This window comes from Mesoplodon mirus (genome assembly GCF_964341445.2).
Source record: "Mesoplodon mirus genome assembly, chromosome: 7".
NCBI lineage: Eukaryota > Metazoa > Chordata > Mammalia > Artiodactyla > Ziphiidae > Mesoplodon > Mesoplodon mirus.
Window position 1 is genome coordinate 129,227,037 of NC_138983.1, and position 13,739 is coordinate 129,240,775.

At 36.5% G+C, this 13,739-nt stretch overlaps 1 protein-coding gene across 4 annotated transcripts in view; it reads left to right on the forward strand.

The window, feature by feature from the left end:
* Positions 1 to 13,739, forward strand: part of TBCEL (tubulin folding cofactor E like) — a 72,840-nt gene that overhangs the window by 23,697 nt on the left and 35,404 nt on the right. For all 4 annotated transcript variants that reach the window (XM_082628505.1, XM_082628506.1, XM_082628504.1 and 1 more), the window contains 4 exons: positions 5,520 to 5,701; positions 7,011 to 7,267; positions 10,529 to 10,655; positions 12,198 to 12,314. In XM_082628505.1, coding sequence (XP_082484631.1) covers positions 5,520 to 5,701; positions 7,011 to 7,267; positions 10,529 to 10,655; positions 12,198 to 12,314 — 683 coding nt within the window. The remainder of the gene's footprint in view (positions 1 to 5,519; positions 5,702 to 7,010; positions 7,268 to 10,528; positions 10,656 to 12,197; positions 12,315 to 13,739) is intronic.

The window sequence follows — 13,739 nt, forward strand, 5'->3', positions numbered from 1 at the left end:
TAAAAATATTTATTCTTGTTACTGAAATTTATTCCAAATCTTTTAGAACTTTTCCTTATTTTAAGTCCACTGGTAACTTGACATAACTGATGCCTTTGACCTCAGAGTAACTGTAAACCAAGTTGCACAAATAAAAGTATTATGACATTCTCTCTTATTATTATATATAACATTACCTACCTGATTATAACATGACCCGATAGAAGCTACCCTTAAGAATAAGAGAAAAATAGTTCTTCCTACTTAATTTCCTGCCTTAATTTAGGTTCTTATTTCCTGTTTGGAGTATTGGAAAAGTGTCCTAATGGGTTTTCCTGACTCTGGTTTTACTCTGCTTCCTCTAAGCTAACCTTCTACAGTGCTGTCAGACTCCTTTTAATACATGAAGTGTGGTTATGAAACTCTCCTACTTCAAGTCCCTTAGCTGCTTTTCACCACCTACAAACTATGGTCTGAACTCTCTAAGTGTGACCCTCTATCATACGGCCCTTTGCTATTTCTAGAGTTTTATCTCCATCTTTAGCCATGTGCTTTTCTTGCAGCTCATGATAAATCTGGACATGAAAAGCTTCCTTGCTTTTATTCATTCTAAATCTACTGTTCTCTTTCTCCTCTGTCTACCCAGTTGCTTCCTATGTATCTTTCAAGACTTGGCCCAAGTTGCTGTTCCTCTCAAACTTTCCCTGACTCTCACTCAGACAGAATTAGATTATCCTAACACCTGTATCATGTTGCTATAAAGGGATTCATTACAGTGTAGCACAATCACTTGCTTACTTGACAGTTTTCCTACTAGACCATGAGCTTATCCAGGGTTTTGTTTTTTATCATCAGCACTGGCATTCTAGGCATTCAAATGTTTGCTGAATGCCTTAATGAATAAATGATTGTATCTTAAGGTTTGATCAGGCCCACTTGTTCTAACTTTTCCTGTGATCTTAAGACATTCACTTAATCCTTTATCATCCATAAGACAGGACTGTTAATAAAATTAATCATCAAGACACTTTGATATTAAATATGATACAGGTTCTAAGACAGCTTTCTTGTTTAAGAAAAATCTATCTATAACCCATTTTTCTTTAGCTTTTCTTATATTCATCTATTTCATAATCTTGTTTAATCTGGTATCTGTGCTACCAGTTATATTTCCTATTTTTATTAAGATGTTTACCAAAATTCTTTGAGATGCACGTCACTTGATTTCTAAGTCATGTGTTAATATATACAGATTTACTTGGCTGTTCCAAGAAACAATCTCTATTTGTCCATGTAATTATTCATTGAGTTACTTATCCAAACAACTGTTACAGTCCACTGTTCAACAAATTACAATCTGTGCCTTCTGCGTCCTTTGAGATGCTGAATTGACATGCATGCTCTGTCCACATGCACAGATGCAAAGAGAACGACCTTGCTCATCCTCCTCCTCTACAGTTCCCTCAGGAGTCCTCCTGAGCCTCTGGTGAGATTTCTGACCTGCATGGGTGACAAGTCAGACCAGCTCTTACCCTGAATCATTTCAGCTCCTATGTTCACAGGCTGATTCCCCTAAATTTATTTCTCTGGGAGTAAAAATTTCATAAAGGTGTTGTGCTTTGTGTTTTGACCTATACTTTGACCACATACCTAAGCTTTTGCTAACTGGTAGAAACAGTTTAATAGTGGTATAGTTGCTACCTCAGAAGACCAGTGTGTGTCAACGTGGATCAGAACACAAGAGTTTACCCTAGGTAATTCCATCTTTTCTCTGCTTAGACAAAGGTCTCCACTGAATGTTTTCCAGCTCACACTGACAGATACAGCCAGAGGGTCACATGTTTATTTGTGCTCTGTAGGTACTAGGTTTGTGTATTCCTGTAAGTACCCTAGAGTCTGCTTTCAGGCAGTTTTCAAATGAATGTTTGTTGCTGCTACCTTTCAGGTTTCCATTTATTTTTGTTTTCATCATTCCTTTATGTTTTGTCCTTAGCCTTAACTGTAGTTGGTCCCAGTCTTCTAGAATATATATCAGAACACACAGAGATGGGAGAAGTCCTGACAACGAGAGAATATTGATTTGTAGGATTGATTAAACTCTTTGCCAAGCTGCAAAATACCTCATAGGTCACAGTTTTAAGACATTACATTTCAACCCATTGCAACCCATGTATTTGATGACCCAGAATATCATTTGTCCCTGGCCATTAACTAAGTTTATTTCAGCCAGTATTTGATATACCAACGTGGAACAGAATAATCTAGTTGGTTCTTCTAGTGTTTTTGAATGATCTCTAATGTTATGAGTATCTTCTTTTATAGTTTAAACTACTGGCTGCTTTATATTCAGAGACTAATATAAATATGAGTGAGAAGTGTAATACTTTGGGGAGAGGCAAAGATTTGTCTCCGTCCATCTAAAACTGGGCATCTATGTATAAAAAAAAATGACGCATTTTTTAGCTTTTGATTTGAATTTTTTGGCTAAGTAGATTTTTGTCTGACTTTTCCCAAGGTACCTCTTTTTTCCTCCTTTCCTTATCAAAACCATTTTATAAAAGACATTACACTAAGCAGTTGAGAGGAGGGAGGAATTCACCATGGGTGAGATAGAGAATAGCTTGGGTATAAATTACAGATTGTTATCTTACTACCCTTTCCCCATTTTTCTTAAAACTTTAGTTTCTTCCTTTTCAAAAGTGAGAGTAGAGGGTCCTCTATTAAATCATAGAGTTTTGAAGATCTAAAAGGTGATCTAAGTTCATCTCCATGTTTCTGCACATGAGTGTCCTGAACTCACTCCAGCTAGAAGCGTCTTTATTTTTAGAATTTAAAAAAGAGAAGTCAGTATACTGCCCTAGACACTCACTGAATAATAATGGCCTTTACTATTAAGACATTTTCTACCATGAATAAATTTACCTGAGTAATGAATACAGTATTTTCCAGAATATTATCATTAATTTAAGGTTACACAAAATCCTTTTTAATTTTAACCTTTTAAAGAAAATATTTACTTCTAACATATATTATTTTTCCTGCTTGGATTATTAAACTATAGTCCAATTTTATCTTTTTTAGGATATTCTAGGGCTGATGAGTCATTATTTTAAATCTTTATTCTCATTGGACAGTAGTGCAGATGCAGACTATGTAGAAGATCACATCATGTATCTGCTAGCCTTGGGAATTCTTTCAGAAATTGCTTCAGAGACTCTGATAGTATCCACTTTGGGGGGTGTTTTCTTCTTTATTACAAAAATAAAATCTGAAGGGTTGTGGTTAGTAAAGGTTTATGTGTTGTTTACTTAACTAGGGTTGTACCTACAATTAGCAGTTATTCTCCATGCTGTAGTTGGAGCACAATTCCTTTTCATCTTTTTTTTGCCCTTAAAAGAGGTGAAGCATAGCTAGTCATCATCTTATGTATGAAAGGCCTTCATATATTGGTATCCAGGTGGTAGACTGCAGTGAAGGATTGGCCCTTGTGTGGACTGTTTAGCTGTGTTGTGGCCACACACTAAACTCCAAATCCTAGCCATATATCACACAAATGCTTGTTACCATTTGGTCACAGAAGAGACCAAACAGGAGAATATATGCTGACTGGTATGAGTCTCTTACATTTTAAATTGAAGCCTAGTATATTTTCCTCTGAAAGATAGCTTAGTTATTCATTTATAAAATGAAAATAAATAACGGTACTACTTCAGAGGATGTGTTAGAATAGATGAACTAGTGTGTGTGAAGACCATTCCCTCTGAAATACTTCTCCGAACCTCCTTGGAATTAATTTACTTCTCACTGATTTTAGAGCTCCTAAACTGTACATTACATAGTACACAGACCTAATGTAAAGTGCAGACTCCCTTTTCTTTCTCCCCATAGTCCTCGACACTAGATACATTTTTGTCATTACCTATGGAGCTCTGAAAAGAAACAGGTATCCAGGTCCGAACCATGAAGCTCATCCCAGCTGTGAAGCTTCTGATTCAGTAGTTTATGGTGGCTCCTGGGAATCAGTATATTTTTTAAATTCTACTAATGATTTTAAATATGACATATTTAAATAAATGTGATATGACATATAATCAGGGTTGAGATACTGGTTCATACTGTACATATCCTATTAGTCATAGTTACATTTATTAAATGGTTTTGTGCCATTAATTTAATCAACAAACGTTAAGTGCCCACTTTGCAGCAGTGAACCAGGTAAGTACTATCCCTGCTTTTACATTCTCTTGGGCAGTCGGTAAGGAAACAAGTTTCTAAAATACATACCAATCACTGTTAAGTACTTTACACATGTATCTCATCTAATCCTACCAACAATACTGTAAAATAGATGGGAACTGTTTTCTCTAGTTTACAAATAAGGAAACTGAGATTTGGAAAGTTTAAGTAACTTGTCAAACCACACAGCTAGGAAGTGTTAGAACCTGGTTTGAGTCCAGGTTTTCTGATTCTAAAACCAATCCTAACTATTCTGTTCTACTCCTTTTCTCATAACTTTTAGTTACCATGTTGCCTGGCTGATTGATGCTTAGTACATTTACTGGGCTTCTAGTGTTTATATCGTACTTGTTTAAGCTAGTTCTTCATGTTTTCTGGTTATATTTATGATTTACTTGTTGTGGTGTATTGGAAAGAACAGTGGCTCTGATTTTCAAATCCTAGATTTGCCTTTTGTGACTCTGAAACCTTACTCAAATTATTTAACATCTCCGAGCCTCAGTTTCCTCATTTATTAAAATAAAAGAATATTGGTTATCTTGCAAGTTGTTTTGAGAATTTAGTGAAATAAGTTATATTTTTAAAACCTAGTACAATGCAGAGCAAATAGTTAAGGTCAGTAAACAGTAAAGCTCATTTCCTTTTTTTTTTTTTCTGTCTACCAAGTTGCTAGCTAAATCATTAAATTGATGATCATGTTTTCTCTTTTGTAATGTAGTTACGGATGCTTTTTATTTCTGAGTAAATATAATTTAAAGTTTGGTACATCTTTGAACCAAGCCAAAACTGTTTTCTAAGAGATTGTGACTATGTGATCAATTTTGAATACCTGAATTGTTACCGTGTAGTCTTTAATAAACCTTCAGTTAGCCTTAATATTCTACTGAGGATGGAAGGAAGGAAATATTCAAAGAGAATTACTGTACATGACCCAATCCCAGCTCTTTAAAACTTGTAGCCTAAAATGTCATCTAAATGATCTTTTCTCCAAAATATCATGTAGTGATATCGAAGAGAATATTATACAGAGTAGAATCAAAAACTTTGCCAAAGGTAACATGGAAAATTTTTCTTTTCTACCATTAATTTTCAGTTATGCTACTATTTCATAGAAAGAGATTAAATTATTTGCCATGATTTGTCGCAATTATTTATGCCTCTCTGCGGGTACCATCACTAAATAGTACTCCATAATGCAAATGGCCCTTTGCCTGGAGACCCACTCACTTCGGTTTTCTTGAGTATGATTGTTGTTTAAAAGCTCTGATTACTGCCTGATATGCTTTTCCTTTTTTTCTCCACAGGTCAGTAAAATTGTGTCAAATGTTCCCCAGTTGGAGTTTCTAAACCTGAGTTCCAACCCTCTGAATTTATCGGTTTTAGAAAGAACGTGTGCTGGGTCCTTCTCCGGGGTTCGAAAACTTGTTCTCAACAACAGCAAAGCTTCTTGGGAGACAGTCCACACGATACTGCAGGAGTTACCAGAGTAAGCCCAGAGAGCATGATGGAGAGGGAGCCATGTTGCCGTCTGTGTTAGTACATAGAGTTACTGCTGGTCTCCCATCTCAGAAATACTAGAACTGCAGATTGAATGGAGAATGAGGTTAGAAAAATGAAGTAATTAAATGAGGCTGTGAGGGTAATCTAGTAGCATTTTCATTGGAATACTTGTTCAGTGTTGGGTAGCACCAAGACATGGGATATGTCATCCTTTGGCGAGAAGATATCCCTGAGAAGCACTTATCGTTTCGAGATCAACCCAACCTTTTTCCATTTTAATCTTCTGATTACCTGATTCCAGAATTTTGCCTTAGCACTTTTCTTTGGGAGGAAAAAAAAATCATAGTGTCTCTAAAATATACTAACACTCAGATGATTAAGTGCCTAGCTTGCATGATGGGAAAATGGACCTAGTAGTATTCCTTTCAATAATTTAAGCAGGAAATTGTACTTTTGTTTGTCAGCTTAGCAATGCTCTGTTATGTTTTGCTTGTATCTATCTTTGTATATGCACATAAATATTAAAAGGAAGTAGTTTAAAGAAATATATGAAGCTGTAGTCTCCTCGACTGTCTAAATATGGAAATTATGAAAGCCTTTCAGAATCTGGTCTCAGCTTACTCATTCCATCTTAGTTTCTCCCTCTCCCTCTAATGAGATTGGTTTTCTCACTGCATGCAACATCTAACGTGGCGTGGAATGAGCTTTTAAATCCCAGTTGCACTTACTATCCTTATGACCTTTGATAAGCTCTTGTCTATAAAATGAACATAACTGTCTATAAAATTGCAGAAATAGAAGTACAGTCTATAAAGCACCTGCACAGGACCTGACACAGGGTAGGAATTCAATAAATGATAGTTATTACTCCTTTTTCTAAATACTTGTTCATGTTGTTCCTGGAATTTCCTTCTGTGCCCTCTCAATTTGCCCAAGTCTACCCCTCCTTCAAGGCCATGCATCCTTTCCTGACTATTCCAACCACAATTTCAATCCTATTCCTATACGAAGTACTGTTGTACTTAACAGTTAGTGCTGCTTCATTTAGCACTTATTTACTTAAGCACAAAATTAATTTAGTACTGGGTTATATCATTCTCTGCTGCTTTATGTATTTTAGGTTTTGTCTTCCCAGCTGTATTTTAAGCTTCAGAAAGACATCTTTGTAATTTTCTCTACAACACCTAGCAGAATCTCATACATAGTAGGCGCTTATTTATTGAATGACTGAAAATAGGTGCAGAGTAGAAACTTAACTGCTTTAAACAATGAAATATTTCCTTTTTTCTCTGCAGTTTGGAAGAGCTCTTCCTGTGCCTTAATGACTATGAAACAGTGTCTTGTCCTTCTATTTGCTGTCCTTCTCTTAAGCTACTACATATAACAGACAATAACCTCCAACACTGGACTGAAATACGCAAGTTAGGAGTTATGTTTCCTTCACTGGATACCCTCGTCCTGGCCAACAACCATTTGAATGCTATTGAGGAGCCTGATGATTCATTGGCTAGGTTGTTTCCTAATCTGCGATCCATCAGCCTCCACAAGGCAGGTGAGGAACAGGCTTGTTCTCATTCTACATGCAGATTAATCTGAACTTACGCATGAAATACAGTGAAAGTGCATTTCTGTCAGTCACAGCTCTGCCTTCTTACCGGATGAATTTCAAGAGTGACATGCAGATGCCTCTTTTTAAAAAATAAATTTATTTATTTAATTTATTTATTTTTGGCTGCGTTTGGGTCTTAGTTGCTGCGCACGGGCTTTCTCTGCTTGCGGTGAGCGGGGGCTACTCTTCACTGCGGTGCGCGGGCTTCTCATTGTGGTGGCTTCTCTTGTTGCGGAGCTCGGGCTCTAGGCATATGGACTTCCGTAGCTGTGGCTTGCAGGCTCAGTAGTTGTGGCTCGCGGGCTCTAGAGCACAGGCTCAGTAGTTGTGGCACACGGGCTTAGTTGCTCCGTGACATGTGGGATCTTCCCGGACCAGGGCTCGAACCTGTGTCCCCTGCACTGGCAGGCGGATTCTTAACCACTGCACCCCCAGGGAAGCCTGCAGATGCCTAATGATTAGCTAAATTTAATGCATTCATTTCCATAAATGCTCTGATAAATATCAGTATTTATCAAATATTTGTTTGGCATAGCATTATATTAGCTATTAATGTTTTGTATATTAAAGGGGTCATGCTATGAAAGGAGTGAAATGAAATTGATGAATTGGATAGTAAAAGGCGGGTAAAAAGAGCACAGAGAATTACAGACTAGACTGTTTTGTCTTGATTTAGGTTGAGGAATCCCAACCTGCTATGGCTTTCAAATTCTCACATTCCTTTTCTAGTGTTTACATATAATTGACTACCAGTTTGTTGCCATCTGATTCTGTATATCACAAGAATGAATATTTTAGCCTATTTTTAAAAATTAATAAGCCTTATTTTTTAGAGTCTTTATATTCACAGCAAAACTGAGCAGAGAGTACACAGAGCTCCCGTATACTCCCTGCCCTACATGGGAACAACCTCCCCTGCTATCAACATCCCAGCACCTAAGTGACACCTTTCAGTTTACCTGCATTGACACGTCATCATCCAAAGGCCATGGTTTACATTAGGGCTCACTCCTCGTGTTGTACATTCTGCGGGTTTTGACAGATCTGTAATGACACACATTATAGTATTGTACATAATATATAGTTTACTGCCCAAACCATCTTCTGTGCCCATTCATCCCTCCCTCCCCCCTAATCCCTGGCAAAGACTTATCTTTCTGCTATCTCCATAGTTTTGCCTCTTCCAGAATGTCATATGGTTGGAATCATACTGGCTTCTTTCACTTACTATGACATATTTAAATTTCCTCCATGCCTTTTCATGGCTTAATAGAATGTTCCTTTTTTAGCACTAAATAATATTCCATTGTCTGGATGTACCACAGTTTATTTATCCACTCACAAACTGAAGGACATCATGATTGCTTCCAAGTTTTGGTTTAATTAATAAAGCTGCTGTAAACCTCCATGTGCAGGTTTTTGTGAGGACATAAGTTTTCAGTTCATTTGGGTGAATAACAAAGAGTGCAGTTGCTAGATCATACGGTAAGAGTACGTGTAGTTTTGAAATAAGCTGCTGAACTCTTTTCCAAAGTGGCTGTATCATTTTGCATTGCAACAGCAATGGATGAGACTTCCTGTTGCTCCACATCCTTTTTTTTTTTTTTCAGTTTCAACATTTATTAGCATCTTGCTTCCTGTATTTATCCCCCATACTGTTTTTCCTTTGGGGGAAATATTTTAAAAGCAAATCTCAGCAGTCATGTAATTTCAGCCTTAAAATCTTCAGTATGTATCTTTAACAGATAAAACATACTCTCTTAATCTACAACAACCCTCTTACCTGCACCTGATTTTTTTCTATTGTTCCTTTCTACATTTATGTTGCTCCACATCCTTGACAGCATTTGGTACTGTGGGTGTTTTGGCCTTTGGCCATTCTAATATGTGTATAGTGGTATCTCGTTGTTTTAATTTGCATTTTCCTGATGGCATAGGGTGTGGAACTTCTCATATGCTTTACTTGCCATCTGTGTATCTTCTTTGGCGAGGTGTCTGCTCAGGTTTTCCACCCATTTTTTAATCGGATTGTTCATTTTCTTGCCGTTGAGTTTTAAGTGTTCTTTGTATATTTTATCAGTATGCCTTTAGCAAATGCATTCTCCCAGTGTATGGATTTTCTTCTCATTCTCTTGGTATTGTCTTTCAGCCTATTTTTAAAACAACTACCTAAGTAAAAATAATTCTGACCTATAACTGAAAAAACATAAATCGTTTATTCCACCACGGAGATTATAAGGGCGGGAATTAAGTCTTAAAAACAAGTGATTTGCATAAGGAAGCTGTTTATTTCAGAACTTGACATCCCTTGAGCTAACTCTATTCTTCCTCCTAAATGGCAATGCCATTCTGAAGGGAAGAGGACAGTGACCTGGAATAGTTTTGCACCAGGGTCCTCACAAACTGCTCCTCTGCCTTTACCCTTGCTGAAGGTTGATGGAAATAGGAAGGGACTACATTGTTTTCTGCAGTGGATTTAATGTGTTGTAAAACTGACCAGCTTCATTATTACAGGGATATTTTTCCTACCAGTGCCAAGTATTGACTTGACTTGGATGATACATTTGTTCACAGCTATAGGAAGAGTTTCCTTTTAGGTGTGAACAATCTTAATTTGTTTCATGTTTTCCTACCCAAGGGTTCAGTTTTTTTGTTTTTGATTTTGTTTGTTTGTTCTAAATTTTGAACCTATTTTCCCTGTCCCCAAAATGAGGACAGTTGAAAGATGATATTTAGTTTCAGGTTCTATTGACCTTGCCCATTTTAGTGTTCGTTAGGTAGAAATTTACTCTGGCAGTGTCCACTCTGATCAACAGTTATGTTCTCTGAGTCTCTGTCTGTTGAAAGAGTTGATCACATCACTTTTTCAATTATGTAATCATGGCATCCATCCTGCTTATTAAACCACCAGTGACCCCCTTTACCAGCCATTTGGGTGGAGAATCAGTAGATGAGAGGATGTTGGAGAATAAAGGGCATCCCTTGAGCACTGGGATCACAGGGATAAGAGAGGTTACAGGGAAGTTTTTATGGTGTTTTATTCCATTCTTTCCTTGGATAAAGAAAAATTTCAGGATCTCTAACTAGTTTATGATCATTTTAACATTTCAGAACCTATTAATGGAAATAAATTTTTTTGCTATGTTTATCTTCTCATTTGTATGCTTTTCTGGATTTACTTAAACAATATATTTCTCAAATTAGGTTTGCAGTCCTGGGAGGACATTGACAAACTAAACTCATTCCCTAAACTTGAAGAAGTGAGGTTGCTAGGAATTCCTCTTCTTCAGCCATATACCACCGAGGAGCGAAGGAAATTGGTAGTAGCCAGGTCTGTTGTACTGATTATTCTGCTTTCTTTTCTCGGGGCTTTGTTGTTTCATCAAAGGAATAATGTACTGTTTGGGGGTGAGGGGAGCACACTGTATGTTTATCCATCTCTAGAATAGACTGCTTAAAGGAGCTGCTTCTGTAGCTCCAAATCCTAGAGGAAAAGGAATGCAATATGATGAGAAAAATGTGAAATATAATTGATCTGCCAAGACCACTGAAAAATTCCCTCACAAATCTATTCTATTTTTATACTTTTCAATATTTACAATATTTGAAATCCTGTTTTGGGTCATGAAGAAAAAAGTAGGTATAATAGGGAATCAACTCTATTTTAGTTACCCTTATTTTCTGTGTTAACATAGAAGTCATTTAAAGTGTAAATACCTGAAAATTGGGCTGTTTCATTAGTGTAAAACTTAAGACAGTAGCATCTGTGTTTTCTTCTTCAATGTAGATTGACTTAAACGTGACCACCATGCTGTTACCTTCTTCCTCTGACTCCCCTGCCTTTCGTGTCTCAGCCTCTGCCTCCCCCAGGCTACTGAAATGTCCCATGAGGGTTTATTTTTGTCTGTGTCTTTAGCAGCAGTAAAGCTTGACTAAGATGTAAAGGGCCACGAAGTTTTGATTTGTTCTCTTGTGTACTATACATAGTAGTTTTGACAGGGGAACAGTAGGCTTTAAGGTTCCCTAAAGAAGAGTGGTTCTATAAACCACTTTGATCTTTCTGACCAACTAATACCTACCAGATCTTTACCGCTTTCCAGTTGTTAACATACACAGTAATATCCCACTGAAGAAATAAATTTCAGCATACTTTTTCTTCTACGAAGAGTAAGTCTTGCAGGCCTTGTAGTTTATTTTCTTCACACAGTTCTTTTGTAAATATAATAAATGAATTCCTGAACTATATGACCAACTTGTACTGACTGCTTTGTAGACCTGTGCTGTCCAGTATGGTACCATCAGCCATGGGTGACTTTTGAGCACTTGAAATCATGGCTAGTCTGAATTGAAATGTGCCGTAAGTGAAAAAGACACACTGGATTTCAAACACTTTATATGAAAAAAGAACATTTAAGTGTTAAATTAAGAACATTTAAGTATCTTAGTTATTTTTTTAGTATTGATTATAGATCGAAATGATTGTATCCTGGATATATTGGGTTAAATATAATATACTATTAAAATTAATCTTACCTGTTTTATTTTTACTTTTTAAAATACGGCTACTAGAGAATTTAAAATTATGTGTGTGGCTTGCACAATACTTAAGTTGGACCGTGCTGCTTAGGATCTTATTTTGAAAGGTGAGGTATGGTTATAAAAGGTCAGTTGTCACATCCAAAAATGAAACTTTAGATATTTTTGGTCCTTTTATTTTACACCACGTTAGTTCATGCTGGTAGTTGTACGCAAGCAGAGCTACATCAAATGAGTCCTTTCAAGAGAATAAGACTGGGCCTCAAACCAGTAATTTTATTTCTAAGGCTAAATATTTTTATTATCTTAAAATGTCTCTTTTGCTTTTTATTTATAGATTGCCATCGGTTTCCAAACTTAATGGCAGTGTCATCACTGATGGTGAGCGCGAAGATTCTGAGAGATTTTTTATTCGTTACTATGTGGATGTTCCACAGGGAGAAGTGCCATTCAGGTAAAAATCCCTCATCAGCTTAGCAGCACTTTAGCAAGTATTGAGGCAACCTAAGAACTATTGCTTTAGAGCAAAATCCAATAATTTGTTGTTGGACTCTCTTAGAGAACTTTGGTGATAGGTTAAAAAATAAAGGAAGAAACGCAAAAAGCAAATGTGCTTTATCTCATTTTCCACAGTGCATTTCTTCTAGCCTTGCACTTGTATTGAGAATGGTTGGGTAAGTATGTATTTGACTACTTCTCGTAGTTCCCACTCCATGTTCCTTATCATCAGTTCCTTTTTGATCCTCTTCTCCAGGAGCACATTTTCACCCACCCCCCCAAATTGGTTTCTTCTTTCACATTGCATCTGCTTTTAAGATATACTATGTTCTGCAGTTTGGAAGATTTGACAAATGTGCACGAGGTTTAGAGAATATGAGAAAGGGGCTAGAAAACAGACTCCTGAGGAAATATTAAAGGAATTAGGATGGTTGAGTAGGAATAGAAATGCTGAGGCCTAAATTAGTACCTTTAAGTATATGAAAAGTAAATATGTATTGTTTGGTGAGAAACTACCTTTAATATTCTGTAAATGTAAAAGGAAATGTAGTAGATATGATATACGTAAATATAAGGGAAAAAAAGACCCCCCCAAACAGGTTTCTGGGTGTTGGAAACTAGAATCAGTTACCCCCAAATTTGTATTCTTTTCTTAATGACTTTAAGAATAATACGAAATCCCATTCGGCAGGAGGAGTTTCAAACCAACAAGATGCAAGTTAGGACTAAATGTGAGTCAAATCACACTCTGTTTATAAATTTCTTTTGTCCTTCTGGTTACAAATTTCTGTGATTCGAATTCCTTCTTATTGAACATTATTTTTTCCCAAAGTTCTCTATTATTCACAGACTTTAAGGGGGTCGCCATTCTATAAGGCTCAACCAGTGCTGTGTAAAAATATCTGTGCTGTTATCAGTAGAATTTTAAAGCTTAAGCGTTTAAAAAATATTAGACAAATTAAGGAAGGATTTTGAAGCTAACCTTTTAAAATTAGCTAAGAACAGCTAAGTAGGGAGAGATATGACTGCCTTTTTAACACAACCTAGAAATGTTAGGTTAAACCACATGAAAATTTTTTGGGGTTAATAAAAATGGTCTGATAACTATAGTTTTCATTTGATTCAATCTAACGTATTAATAGAAGAAGTAAATATTCTGGCTTTGAGCATACGTCTGTCATTATAGTTTACTTATCTTCCAGTCTGCTACAGGAAGTAGTATATACATAGGCAGTAAATTGTTTCTGCCCCTGATGGCATAATTATCCTAAAGTGCATTTATGCCTCTGTAGTAGTATGCTTGAATACATGTCATAGAAATCATCTTTAATCAGGGGAGGTCTTTACTGGAGGGATATTGAGAAACTAAAAGAATTGCTAG